Raw genomic sequence first — 15,428 nt, 5'->3', positions numbered from 1 at the left:
TAAAGTTAGGCCATTCTAGAAATGCCACCCACCTAGTCTCCATCCTCAGCTCCCAATCTCTGTCTCCCTGCCAGCCTCCAATGCCAGTCTTAACTCTACCCCCCCACATGCCAGTCTGCTCCAACACAGACCCAGGGTCTGATCCACACGCCCCAAAGCTGCAGACTTAACTGAAAGCAACTAACAGAAGTGTTCCTGTCTTTAACACTCAGATAACCTCAAATAAACTCCAAACCCCAAATAAATCCATTTTACCCTCTATAAAGCTTATACAGGGTAAACTCATAAATTGTGTGCCCTCTATAACACTGATCTAGCAAACAATGCATCATTTAGATCCATTGTTCCTTTTGTTATAAGTAAATGAAGAGTAGTTCACGTGTAGCTGTATTTCAATTAATTCACATCATGAGTTTGTCACTAATGCTTAAAAAATAAGTCATGCAAGTCTATTAGGTAAACTTATATACATACATTCTGTTATTAATCACTACATCAGCTGAACACAGCTTTGACTTTAAAGACAAAGTCATTAAAAAAACAAAGTCATGTGGAATAATTAACTCTTGCAATGAATGACTGTTTCATGTCAACACCTTTGATGTTTAAATATAAAAATTTGTATATATTGGCAAAGTGCTGCAAGGTTAAATATGCACTATAAGTGCTAAGCACAATTTAAAAAAAAAAATTCTGCTCTCTAAACACTACCTCTGGAAGATGATAGAGCATATGTATGGGTACAGGTAAAATGTACAGTAAGTATTTGTTGGGAAAAATGCTAAAATATCAATAGCAATTTCAAACTCCCTCTTTCTTCTACTAAAGCAATAGCAGAGAGTGAAAAATTACAGTAAGAACAAAAGTAGTACCTAATAGGGCCCTGTCTGCATTCTCTTCACTGGGGTGAATTTCACCCTAAGTGAATTAAATAGCAGGCATTAATATGTTTCGAACCACAGACATTATACTTCTGGAAAACATTTTAACAGCTTAATCCTTGTTTAAAAGCTGCTTATTACTAGACAAGCTTTTAGGTTTCATCAATTACATACCCCCTTTCTGCCCAATATTCACTTTTTTATGGATTTGTGGATTTAAATCATTAGCTGCTGCCTAAGACATCTGAAAGTGCACATAACATTTTCATTTTTCCTTCAAACTCTACCTTTTTTTCATGAATCCGCTCTAAATGAAGTTTTTCCTGATGAAATTTGTGTTCTTGATCCTGCAAATTGAGGAATTGATTTTTTAATAAGGAATCGCTACTTCTTTAAACAGATTGCTATAATTCAAAAGCAGCCTTTACCTAGACAAAACCTGTACATTTTACTAGAGTGCAGTATGGTCCATATCAATCAAAGTGTCCAACTTTATTTCGTAATTAAACATTAATCTACAAACAATTTTAATATGTTTTATATTAGTTCTAAAAATTACACGGCATTATTACTAATACTTGATTAGTGTGGGGTGTCTCCAGAATACCAGTCAGAAGACACAGGTCTCAGGGCTTGTCCACACGGCCATTTAGAGCACAGCAAGCTAATATGCTGAAGATTTATACACTGGCTTGCTGAACAGTAAGTATCTGTGTAGACAAGCCCTTAGTCCCTAGCTTCCCAGACTAAAATAAGAGGGGAGGCAATGAAGATAGATCTTGATGAGTGCAAGAGGGGAGGAAGAGTGCTTTCTCCTTGCTTTACAACAATTCACCCTATCAAATAAAAATGTTGAAGGATTCCAAAGACAGTAATACATAGTCCTCCTGTGCCATCAAAATGCCGGGCCGCCCAGAGGATTCAGGGGGCCTGGGGCAGGGCCGGGTCTTTGGTGGCGGGTACCTCTCGAAGGGAAGGACCCGCCACTGAATTGCCGCCGAAGAATGAAGCGGCAGCAGTAGAGCAGTCACAGCTTTTTTTTTTTTTCCCTGCCGCCTGCGACGCTTGTACTCACCGTGCGGCGCCCGCCGCCGAAAACCCAGAGCAGCTTGCGGGGCCCTTGTGGGGCCCGGGGCAAACTGCCCCACTTCCCCCTCCCTCTGGGCGGCCCTGTCAAAATGGCTGCACTTCCCCAAGTAACGACAGAACATGATGAGATGTGGGGAAAAGGAGATACCCAGGGATCCAACAGGGATGCACTGTAACAATCGTGAAACAAGTTTATGCTAACGTTTACAAACTTAGATACTGCTATGAAAGACAGAGACAGGGATTTCTTTCAACTTTGTACTTCTCTATAATCCAACGATAGACATTTTTATATCAGTTCAGCACACAGGAAAATAAGACAAATAGCCACAAAGTTTCTTTAAAAGCCTTAGCCAAAAGAATAAGTTCTACTCTGTTAAGTGGAGAGGGATCGGCTCCTCTGATTTCCAAGAGCTCCAAAATATATCTTAGTTTGGCATTCTATTCATACAAATCTTAGGAACAAGTAAAAAGGGCTCTTCATTTTTCCTGAGTGAAAAATTCAGGGCTCACCCTCAGCTGTTGCTGCCTTTGATGTTCTGATTCTTGTAACTGTTGTTTTAATTCAGACACACTCTGTTCTAATTCTTCAATCACATTAGATGCCTGTAGGGATTTAATAGAAGAGTGAATGTTTGTCTTTTAATCTCTATTTGCTCTACAGAAATAAGTTACTCTTTCCCTTTTCAAAGTTGCATTAAAAAAGTAGAAAAAATTATAAATTTGGAAAAGACAATCTTTTTCAACACTAGTCATATGTACTTCATTTCTATTTGTCCATAAGAGTGCAGATGGGACTGCAGTCAAAAATTACAAAACAAAAATAAAAAACAAAACAAAACAGGCAGCTGATTTAAGAAAGAACTTTGAAAATAAAATGGATACAGTCAGTTATCATTTTCTTATCAGCGATCTTAGCATTCCAGTAATTCAGACCAAAATGTGGATGCCATGTTTCCTCTAGGTTAATCAATAGTTTAGGAATACGCTACAGTTTTTGAAATTTGCTATGTTTTTATAATATATATTTGATGTGAACATGATGTAGGCTAGATAACCTATCACAAAGGCTACTTATAAAAAAAATAATTTCTTACATTTTTGTGCTGATTATTTAAAAGGTTCAGTTCAAAGATGTATGCAACAAAATGTTTCATGAATAAAAACAGGACAATATTTTAATATGTACCTGAAGAAAAATATTTTTCTTCATAACTCTTTTGGTAACAAATTTTCAAACAGGCCTCACCCAACTCTCTAACCTTTTTGTCAAAATTTGCATGTTCAAGTTAAAACCTTACATTCATACATCCGAAACAAGAGCTCAGCTAAATGGTTTACCATTTAACTCTCTCAGGAGGAATGTGGCAGTTGTGAAGTATATAACACACAGAGACATCTTGCACAGAAGTCTTGCATATTACTGCTTTTTTATGTAATTATAAAATGCACAAAAGAGTACAGATCACATACAAAATAATATATATCCTAACCACAATGCCCTTTGTTAGTTTATCCTTCCCTTGGGAGTCCCTGGATGGCCATCTGGGCTCAGGGAGGCAGACAAGATCTGCTCTCTCATGCAGGCCCCCACATTTCACTACTTCTCCTTCATGGAGTCTTCTTCCCCAGCTTGCCTTCTCTCCTCCTAGCCATGCTCTTCCTCTCTTTATATGCCCCCCCCCCTTTCCAACACCTGGCTTTCTTTGTTCTATATTTTGGTTATTTTCCATTGCTCCTATTTTCCCACCTCCCTACAGAGGGGTAGGATAAAACTAGTTTTCCTAGACATGAGTCCAACCCAATGTTCCAAGGTGTTTTCACCTGAATAGAGGTCACTGAGTTCTAACAACCCTCCGCTGTATATCGTCTAGGAGGATGGACATGGTCACACATGCAGGGGTGGAATCCACGTATATATTGAGGCATTCAAAAATTACAGCAATTTCATAACACAACTTCACAGTATCAACCAAATTTCAAAAGTTCTACAGACAGATCCCCCAAGCCATCACAGTAAGTGAGTAGCTCTTTGATACATTATACATCCTTTGAGTAAAGTCATTCACGTGCCTTAATATTTGCACAACTGAAGCCTAACAGACCATTTGGAAACTGGTAGGCAAGCATTTTTATGCCCATTATTCCTGGGAGGTTGTGTGCCTGTAAACATACCTTAGCTGCTGAGAGAGCATGTTCCTGTTTCATAAAATTTATGTCAATATCATATTTGTTTTGTTGTTGTTGAATATTCTGTTCATAATCTTGTATTATGTGATCCTTCTCCTTCTGAAGAGAGTTGCACCTACAAGTAATAATAAAGGAAAAATAAAATGGAAATTGGCTTCAAATTTTATTTGCTTTATGTAATTTTTGAAGCTTCTGCAAAATTCTACACACTCACCTAGTCCTCTCAATTGATAAAATGTAAAATAAAATTGTACAATGTAAAATATATATATTTTTTTCATGATCAACATCTTGGTGAGTGTCGAACAGTGGTTTTTGCACCTGGGTTGGTAAATTTTCATGACAATTTCCTAAGGCTGAATTATTGAGCACTGATTTTCTTGAAGACAGAGAGTGATGTTTAGTTTTGGAATTGCTTTGGTTTAAACTCTGACTACTTTATTAATTACCTTGATTTCACCTCCTGCAGTTCAGTGAATACTGCTTGGTAGCATTGCTCTAGATCAGTCTTTTCTTGAGATAATTTCTGACGCTGTAAATTACTACTTTCAGCTTCTACAGTCAGCTGCTGGACACGGGCCTCCAGTTCTTTGACCATCTGGTTCTAAAAGAATAGGTCATTGTTAAGAATAAAATTAGTGCACACTCCTGTTGTTATTCAACAGCCTAGAGCAACTGCAGTTCTCTGGTGGTCCAGAGAAACAAGAGTTATAAAAGCAAAGCTGTCATCAGTCAGGACAGTAAATTCTATAATGTATCAAAGCTTTCAAAATATACATGTTTCAAACAAAGTAAAGTGTGACCTCTGCCACCAGATCCAAATTGGAACAATACTCGCACTAGATTTCTATAGAATAAAGTTTTTATAATATGAAGCAAAACAAACAGTTTAAAGAAAAAATTGCTATTAAGAATAATGTATCTTGAGCTACTTCATACCTGTCAGAAACAAACAACATTATGATCAATGACAATATAGACAGCCTTCATGTAAGACAGAGCCCAGAAAATTTTTTTTTTCAAGACTAATACCAGGAAACATATATATTTTTTCTTTATTTATAGTCTCTTTCAAGAACAAACAAGTCAGTTGGTCAGATAAAGCCTTTATAATGTTGTTATGGAATCCAATTTATTTAATTTGTACATTATATTGGCACCAAATGTTTACTGTAATAAAATACTTATTCAGTTACTAAAATGAAATCATGGCCAATGCCTGTTCCCAATAAATATACTGAGGTACCAAAGAATTGAAGAATTCAGAAGTTGTTCATTATTTGCAGTAAGTCTCTTTTAGTGTCACATCTAAGAGACTGGAAAAATAACATGATATAGCAGCTGATAAAAGACATTTTCCATACATAAAAGACTGTTTCTTTGTGTATCTGAGTAAACGTGCTCACGTATGTGTATGAGATATTTTGAGATATACTGATAAGTGTGGCATGCTATAAATTAGGGGGCTATTAAGAGGACTGATTATGATATATGTATTACAATATTCAATAATGCTTGACACATTTTGAGTAAGTCTTCATATCAATTTACAAATATTAACAACTACTGTTCACAAATACAAACATCACCCCATGAGGTAGGTGGCATTATCCTCATTTCAAAAATGGGAAATTGGAAGCACACAGAGAGAGAGACTCTGGCTCAAGGGGACATAGCAATCAGGATCAGGCCTAGAACACAGGCATTCCAAATTCCCTGCCTGCGTCTCTCTATGTTTACCTCTCCTTATAACGAATCCCTTTTCAATACATTATAAATGTACACTGAACGTTTTTGTGTTAAACACAATTTCACAACATTCAGAATTTAAAATAAAAATATCTGAAAATTCCAAAGAATATATATTTTTTCTCTTCTCCATTCTTTCCTAAAGTAATCTTAGTGTATAAGGAAATGAGAATAGAATTCCTGGGAAGGCAGAGGTGGGAAAATAAGACACAGCTGCCTTTTCAGGATGTTCAAATCAAAGTTATTTTTATATTAACAAAGGTTTGGAGGTGGGGGAAGAGAGAGGAAATGGAAGAATATTTTCACCCTCTGTTAAAGGAAAGTAAAAACTCAAACATCTGTCAACACCATTCAAGTTTTGTAGTATATTTAAATGTGCCTGGAGACATTTCTGACACACTCATGCAATCAGAATAGCATTACTCAAGCTTTTCAAAACAGTCTAAAATATTTTCTCAAACACACCAAACTTAACCATACACTTGTGTTGCATTTTAAAAGAGACTCTTTCCATCAATGCAAAGCCAGCTGCAGGGTCTGGTTTGTTTAGACAACAAAGAAAGTCAAGTATATTTTACTTTTAAGTTACAGGATTTGTCATGTAGCTAGTGGAGATTACTATCTTGTTTTTGACAAACAGCAGCTTTCAGACATCCTGTACCCAATAGATTGAACCATTTGATAAAATAAGGAGGATATCCCACTTTGCCAGCTGGGGGAAATTTGGCAAGAAAAAAACTTATCAACTTAATTGCCAATGAGAACAGTGCCTTCAAAGATAACTTAAGATGTCAATTGGGGCACAACAAAGACAATCCCCTAAGAAGCTTGTAGCATGCAATGAAACTGTGTTACAAAATGGAATTGCATTGATGGTTGTAAATTTTAGAACAAGATACAGTAGTAGTTTCAAATCAGGGTAATATCTTTTATAAATTGCATGAAAACAGCTGGCATTTTTATTATGTACATGTAGTACTAATAAGAGAGGCCATCCTTTATCCAGTCAGTATTTTGGTCAGTATGCTCCTTAATGAAGAGCATATTTAAGAATATCCCCGAATCCTCTGATAGGCCGTTCAATGTACTGTGGGCAATCCCCCCCCATAATCCATCAGCTGTTGGATACTCCTCTTGAAATGTGCACTGTACAGTATGGGTCACTAGAGCTCCTGGACTACATGGATGTTGCATCTGGTGGCTGTCCATAGGGAGTCTAATGCAAGATCAGGATCTAAAACAGTTGTCAAAGAAGCAGCTACATCAGAGCTCAGAATTTGGCCCTTTAAATAAAAGGCTATATTAAACACTGTCTAATCAATTGTGAAAGCTTTCACACTCTAGATTTGTGCACTAATCTAACCACAGTGGGTAATCATATTATACCCTCTGGGTGGATTTCACTCTCAATTTACAAACAAGAGTCATCAAGGATCTTCCAAAACTATTGATTTGTTTTAGCTCTCCTTAGGCGTTTTTTCTACAGAGTTATAATTTGAAATTACTGTCACCCATCCATGAGGAATTCCCTCTTCTTGCATTTTCACTTATGAAACATGTCCTTCCCAAAACATTTTAAACATGACAAACACTAACCAATGGCAGTGGAAAACACTATCACCCAAATGTTTAAGAAGAAGACACAAAAGTGCTAAATCAGAGCCTTCCTCTGGGTCTCTCAATGCATTTTGAATTATCCATTTAATTTACACTGTAAACTCCTCAGGGTAGGGACTGTGAGTTCCTCTGTATCTTAACAAAAATAAATACAAAAACTCAGTCAATATTAAGCATCAATATTCACCCAAAATATTATTTAAAATGTTAGGAGGTGAAGATGCCTTTTAGCAGCACAGCATATTTCTTACTACAGAATATCACAAATTATGAGGTGTAACTATTAAGGCCTTTTACCATAAATAGTCACAGTCTAGTAAAATACACAGCATGAGTGTTCGGGGGTGAGGGGAATAATTTAAGGAGCAACACTATGCTTTCAACTCTTTGAAGTGGCTGGTTGTATTACACCGGTGAGATTCAGCTTCTAGGAGAAGACATCACTCTTCACAACCTCAAGTTGGCTGACTCAGCAAAATTACATACCCCCAAATCCCTCCCCCAAACATTCTTCTCTGAGTTGCACAGATGTAAGTCCAGAATGACTCTGCTGACTTTGATGATTTAGACCATTAACTCATCTTGCAATTAATCACTTGCATGGTGTACACACATTCCCAGTCCTTTCTCTTTTTCCCAAATATCCTCCTACATATACACTTACCACAGGACAACTGCTATGGATAATGGTAAAGTAAGGTCTATGGCAGAGATGGCTGAAAATATGAGAGTTCTAGATGGTTACTTATGTAATAAAACTAATGCCAAAAATCCCTTTTCATAAAGCTTTCATAAATTTTCATAAAGTGTTTCCATAGCTAGTAATCCATTGTTGCTTCAGTGTTTTATAATTATCGATGCTAAATCACACACAAACTTCATAACTATTGCTATCTGCACTAAAGTATTTTTTTCCAATAAATAAATGTTTGTTTTAGTGGGGGAAACACTTGTATTATAACATTGACAAGAGTTATATCATTCAGCCAATTCACTTGTTCACAATAAATGGCACTCCTGACAGTATAAAACGCCATGAAAAATGAAAAAATCTAAAATAACAAAAAAAGAGAAACTAATTTTCAGTGACAGTCTAGTCTTTCATCTTAAGCCATGCCTTGAACTCTACCTTGTTTAATTATTAAATCAGGAGCTGCTCAGCAAGATCTGTCTGCTTTTGATGGTTCTTAAATTCAATCCTGCTGACAGACTGTGTCCATTTTTCTCCGTATTTACTGTTGCCTATGACAAGGTCTGAATGCTAATTTTTCAATTCAACATTCATTAATGACAGAATAAAGTTTGTTTCACGTTGCCCTTTAGCTCATTCAAACTATCACTTTTCTTTAATGTCTCATCTTGATGACAAAAGTACAAGATGCCTCTTTGAAAGGGACTTGTTGATTTTTGCTAACAAATATTTACTTTATAAACTGTGTACAGTGTATAGTAAATACAGTTCACAACTGAGTTTCAAATTATCTGCCTTTTAGTATTTTAACGATACACAGTGCGCTCCCTTGAGGTTTGTAAGAACTTATGTGGAATTCAGAATGAACTCTTTTCTTCTCCAGGTGTGTTAGAACACATTTAGGTGAAGGTTAGTTGCTTACTGCTTCTTTCCTTGGAGGATTGTCTACCACTGCTAGACTGAGCAAAGAAAGGTTACCCCCAGTGACTTCTGATCTTCCAATACACTGCCTGTATAATTCCACACTTCTGGGTGGGCACTATCCTTAATGACAAAATGAGTACTCTCTCAAAAGCAGCAACTGTTGCATCCACACACATGCTCCCCCATGGAGCTGAACATGGGAGCAAGGGGCAGGCTGGATCTTCCAGCACCATTATTGGCATTTTAACATCATCAGTGGTTATTTTGCAATCTGGAAATAAAGTCCCTGATTGCAGCTTTCTGAACCAATCTATGTTCCTAAAAATGTGTGCATCATGCACCTTTCCTGACAATGTCATGTTGATGTCGGTGAAAGGCCCCCTGTGATTCACCAGTGCTTGCAACACCACTGAAAAATATCCCTTTCGGTTTATGTAATCTTTGGCAAGGTGGTCTGGTGCCAAGATAGGGATATGCGTGCCATCTATTGTCCCATCGCAGTTAGGGCACCCAATCGCAGCAAAACCATCCACTATGTCCTGAATGTTGCTTATCCACTGTCAGAGCAGGTATCATTTTAGTTTTGCTGTGCTTCAGGGCTGGGGAAAGCACTGCACCAAGTTCCTGGAAAGTGCCCTTCCGCATTCGAAAGTTCAGCAGCCACTGCTCATTATCCCATAGCTGCATAACGATGAGATCGCACCAGTCAATGCTTGTTTCCTGGGACCAGAAATGGTGCTTCACCATGTTCAACTGCTGCGCGGCTGTCAGCAGCAACCAGGCACTGTTTTGTTCTATGGCTTGCATCAGAGCTGCTTGAATGACATTGCAATGTTCTGTGCGGCGGCTCCTGTCTCAGCTCTGGAAATACTGCAGGATAAGGTGCAAGGTGTTTGTAATTGTCACAAAAGTGCACAGCTGAGCGAGGTCTATGCTTCTCAGGCTATGACATACATGTGCCGAAGCCAGACTTTCAAAAAAAGACGTGAAAAATCATGGATTGTTTGCCATTGATATCATGGGAGAGAGGAAGGGAGGAAACTGCATCATGGGAGGTTGAAGCCATGGTCCCATCCTCTCCCCATGACAATGTTTTGGTCTCATGCGGCATTGCAAGCCCATCCCAAAACTCCATGTGGCTAGTTGAACTGTGGAATAGCTACCCACAGTGTAACAGTGTAATGTGCTGGGCATCAATGCAAGCACCGCTAGTGAGGATGCACTCCACCAACACAATGTGTGGGGGTGTGGACACACCCAACTGACTTAATTACTGCGGTGGCTGAATGTCGACTTAAATTATATCAACTTAACTTTGTAGTGTAGACATGTCCTTAGAAGTACCCACTTACATCTCCTAGCGTATTCATGAGGTAGCTGCATTAATGGATTTCAGTGAGTTTCGCCCAGGCTTTACATTGAAAAGATTATAACTGTGATAGTGGAGCTCTAAACATGAGCAATTACAGGGAGACGTGTGATGACTTCTGGAATACCTACCCTTAAAAAGGATCCTGCTATTTCTACACTCTCTGCATTATACGGACTCATTATGCTAACTGAAAAAAATAGGTAATGTAAAAACGGAAGCTTTTCATTTAATATTTGTTTGTTCTAGTGGAGTAATTTTTAACAACACTCTTAAGAACCACACATACAAAATCCCTGACATAAAGCACTAATAAAATGACTTGGACACATTATGCATTATCAAAAAACAACAACAACAACAGATTATCATTATGCTTATATGACAACAGGAGTAGCTGAGCAAAATAATAACTCTCAAGACTTTCATAAACAAAGTGTCAACCACCTTTTTTGGGCGTAAACCAATAGAACTGGAAAATAAGAGGAAAAGTTCAGCTTCATGAACAGGGAGAAGCAGTAGATAGGAGGAATGGTGAGAAAGTAAAATTAATAATAGGAAACATTTTCATAAAGTATTTACAGTATGTACTCAGTCTTTTTTCCCAGTTAAAGAAAAGAAAGTTGGTTGCCTACTGTAATGAAAGGGCGCTCTCAGTCACATTCCTCAAAAATGAATAACTTCAATTAACAACCTCCATCACAAAAAATACAGTTGCTATTAGTCTCAGCAGATAAACTAAGGACTAAATAAAGGTGGAGACAGAATCATCTTCATTCCTACAGATTATCCCCCCTCCAGATCAAAGGCACATTAATGGATAAGTCTGAAGAATTTTGCATTGGAACTGTCCACACTGCACTAGCTTCCAGTGCTACCAATACATCACCTTTCAGAAACCCTAGAATTCACCATTTTACTTTTGTCAAAAGAAGCAGGGAAGTGAAATTCAAGCATCTCTAATCTGACTCTATTGAAAAAAAATAACTGCCTCGACATTTGAAATGAAATAGTGTTACTTCTACTATCTCTTTGATGAAGCAAAGTCACAGCATTGTAGCATGGTAGTGTAAGGCTGTCAAAAATGTTTTTCAGCCCCACAGTCTTTATGCACACTTTTGTGGAGGGACAAAATAAAAATAATTCTTATCTGAACTCCTTTCCCAATACTTTCTGATACACCATGTCATAAGAAAAATGAGCATTCCAAAATGCACAGGTGCATGAAACCTGAACATTACAATTCATATTTGTGGTCATGATCTGGATATAAAAAACTTACAGTTGCCTTTGTCTGTGCCAAGTACTCTGTCTCCATTTTACTAAGACGTGCATTTGTGTCCTCAAGCAGTTCTTGGATATTTTCTGTGTGTTTCTTCTGAAGATCAAATTTTTCCTTTTCCATTTCTGCCACAGCATTGTGGAGCTATATATTTAAAAAAATGTCACCAGACTTTTCAGTGACTTATAAAACTGTACAGCTGACGTTTCTGACCTTTAGAATAAAAACCTTATCATTTCCCCCCTTATTAATACACGATAAGGTTTTCTGTATCACTGCTCCCAAACTAAAAAGGAAAGACTCTTAAATATATATACACCAACCAATTTATATTTACCTTTTACAGAACATTGAAAATATATTTGTAGTTTTTGCCATTAATTTTGTTGCTCTTGTATTCATTTTAATATTGAAATTGAACCACTTACTAATGTACAAACTTAGTAAATTTTCTACTGTACAAATAATTTGCTCTCCACAACTACATTCCTTCTTCTAACAGTACGTTTCAAAATGTAGGAGACTGGGGACCATGGAAACAAAACTATCCACTTACCTGAATTAGAGAGTGTTATCTGTGACACCAGTCTTGAGCTACCACACAATACTGCCCAACACATTACTTCCATTCTAACACTAAGTGCATCCCTTTCTGGGTTAAGAGCTAGAGCCCCCAGATTTGTAAAGGTATTAAGGAGTTGCTTCCATCAGCATTGCAACACCTAACTGATTTAAAAGCCAAAAATCTCATCTTAAAAAGGGGTTCAATAGGATTTAGCCTCCTAAGCACCTAAATATATTTAAAAATTTGGACCTTCAAATCTAAATTGATTAACAAGTCACCTTGGCAATAATTTTATGTCAAACTGGCCAGATCCTGTCTAGTGGATTGATGGTATGAACCATTACAGTGTGTTGCTCAGGTTTCAAACATGCCCATTTCACTCACAGTAATGACCTAAAGAACATGCAATGTCACATAACTGTAGGTAATGACACTCTGAAAACTGTTAAAACCATATTAATTTATACATATTTATTTTTTAAATAAAAACACCACAGCAGTGGTCAGTCTCCTTGTTAGGTGCCTGAATCATACTGGAAATGCTGATCTTATGATTTTTATGCAAATTTACGCAGTGATGCTATTCATCAGGACCACCTCTTCATAGAGTCTACTGTGAACAGTGACAATGTCAGTCTTTTCCAGAACTGTCAGAATGAAAATTAAAACAGTATCAAGGGGGAAAGTCAGTGCTGGAAAAATTAATCTATTTTTCAATTGCAAGAAACTCAACTGTAGTTATCATGCTTTTAAAAATAATCTGAAAATAGAAATTAAAAAGTACCAATCCTTATACACAGGAATATTAAAATGACCACCAAAGTTAAAAAAACTAATGGATACCCACTATAGGACAGTCCTTGTAGCAGTTACTCAAAAACTTCTTACCCAAACGATTCATGGAACTCCACATAATGAAAGCAACTAACATGATTTTATCATTGGCTCAATATTTACTATCAGGAGAAAAAGAGCTCTATTTTATGGCTATCTAGGTCTTCTTTATTAAAAATTTGGGACAGATGAAAAAAGGCCTTTTCAGTAAGCACAAAATCAGATTACATTTTTTTAAAGTAAATGTTACATGATGCAACATTTTTTTTTTTTACTCTAAATCATGCTGGAAACAGCCCCTAGTTTGTTCTACAACACTACATCAGCAAAATATGCTGAGTCTCCTGTCAACAACTTGACTCCTTACACAACAAAGGACAGTAATGACGTGAGTTTGCAAAGGTCAACGTCTATTCAAAGGGAAAAAAGGACTTGAGAAGGACAAAATGAAATAACTTTCATATACACTAGAAAGATATTCTACCTGTCCATCTTTATTGTATTGTCTTGGAACACTGGACTATCACTTTTTTCCCCATGGGGTAAATGGTGCCTTTACACCATTCCTGTGTTTTTAGTGGATTTAAAATTAACACAGCATTTTTGTTTGTGTACTTGTATCATGATGACAATGGTAGCTTTGGGCATAACACTTGCTAGTTAACTGTCCATTGCAGAGCAAGTATGATGAACTCAGGGTCAAAATACTGTTTTTGTAAGAAACAAAGCATTGAGCATTCTTGCTTCAGGTTCTTTGCTATTGGGAAAAACAAAATTTATGAGCAAGTTCTCTTCCAAAGCAAGAAGAAAAACTAACAAGGCTTTTGGCTCATAGGTCCAGGTGCCAAGACACAAAATTAAACACACCCTCTCTGGGAAGGGTGGCACCTTGACTTTGGGGTGACCTTCCTCCCTCTCCAGTGGGTTAGCAGCACACTGTCTCAACAATATTGTGGCAAGGCTGGAGCTGTACTGTGATACACCTGTCTCAGCACACATTGATGAAGACTTAAGCCTAAAAGTAAATAAAACTTTTATTGAACAATTTAAGTGTCACTGCACAAACAGCTGTTCAAAAGAGTCATTGTGGCTGTGGGCAGCAACAGTTCAACAGATAAAAAATCCACATCAGGTAAACTGTCACCAGAAGAATGTGACAGGAAACCTTCCTTGTATACCCAGGCAAATGGGTTTGTCAAAAGGAAAAAATAGGGCTTGCAGAAAGCCTCCAAAGAAAGACTGGGATTTGCTCATATGTTTTGGAGGACTAGGTGTAGTGATGGTGGTGGTTACAAATTAAAATGGCAAAATTTTGTAGTAGGTCTAATTTACAAAGTTTTATTTTAGGTGAAAAATATATTAAGAAAAACTGGCAACGTTACTCTAAAAGTGAGCACAAAGAATACACAAAAATAATTTAAGTAGCAGCATGTGTCCCTTTTAATTTTTTAAAATTAATGATTATCAATATGATGAATTGTACAACATTTGATCTTTCTACATTTCTATTGAATGAAAACTTCAGACTTAAAGCAAATAAAGTGTTATCCATTACCCTTTTCTCCCAGTCGTTGTTCAAAGAATCTGTGCTTTGCTCACACAACTTCTTTAACTCCATAATCTGCTTTTCCTTAGTCTCTCTGACAACTTGTGACTCACGAACAAGGGTCTGAACTGCCAAAAAATAAGAAAATAAACCAATTCAAGAGATGTCCTCTTCCAATATTGGCAACAAATGCAATCAGATAACTCCAGTCTTCCTTTCTGATATCACTTTTTGATATCTTTGCGCTTTTAAAACATTATTTTGTTTGTGTGATAACTTTCTTACAAATGTAACATTAAATTCCATGCCATAAAACTGGATATTTAAACAAATATGGTATGTTCCCTTTCTACTGTGGTTTTGTTTACTTATAAAATATTTCCTGGTGACTTTTTTTCTCTCTCTGTGAAAACATGAATATGAATATAAAGAATGCTGTAAAACCTTCAGAAAGTATGTAACATAAGAAAATTAAGAACCTAAAGAAAATATAAAAACACTGCAACTCTAAATACCTTGCATCAAGATGTTATGCGCTGCCAATTTTTCTTAAATGTACCAGAACAGCAGAAAAACAATAGCAGTTTACATGCAATTCTCTAAGAATTTTGAAAAGTGACTAGTGATTTTGAGTGCCCAACTAAAGCACCTGAAAAGATCCTAATTTTCAAAAGAAGCTGGGCATCTACCC

At 36.9% G+C, this 15,428-nt stretch overlaps 1 protein-coding gene across 6 annotated transcripts in view; it reads right to left on the bottom strand.

Moving 5' to 3' along the window:
• Positions 1–15,428, bottom strand: part of CEP112 (centrosomal protein 112) — a 270,371-nt gene that overhangs the window by 183,502 nt on the left and 71,441 nt on the right. For all 6 annotated transcript variants that reach the window (XM_039502349.1, XM_039502348.1, XM_039502352.1 and 3 more), the window contains 6 exons: positions 14,747–14,865; positions 11,793–11,936; positions 4,610–4,764; positions 4,146–4,275; positions 2,484–2,576; positions 1,169–1,228 (listed from right to left, as the gene is read on the bottom strand). In XM_039502349.1, coding sequence (XP_039358283.1) covers positions 1,169–1,228; positions 2,484–2,576; positions 4,146–4,275; positions 4,610–4,764; positions 11,793–11,936; positions 14,747–14,865 — 701 coding nt within the window. The remainder of the gene's footprint in view (positions 1–1,168; positions 1,229–2,483; positions 2,577–4,145; positions 4,276–4,609; positions 4,765–11,792; positions 11,937–14,746; positions 14,866–15,428) is intronic.

Source organism: Mauremys reevesii, linkage group 15, assembly GCF_016161935.1.
Source record: "Mauremys reevesii isolate NIE-2019 linkage group 15, ASM1616193v1, whole genome shotgun sequence".
In the NCBI taxonomy this organism is placed as follows: domain Eukaryota; kingdom Metazoa; phylum Chordata; order Testudines; family Geoemydidae; genus Mauremys; species Mauremys reevesii.
This window is presented reverse-complemented; position numbering and strand designations above follow the sequence as displayed.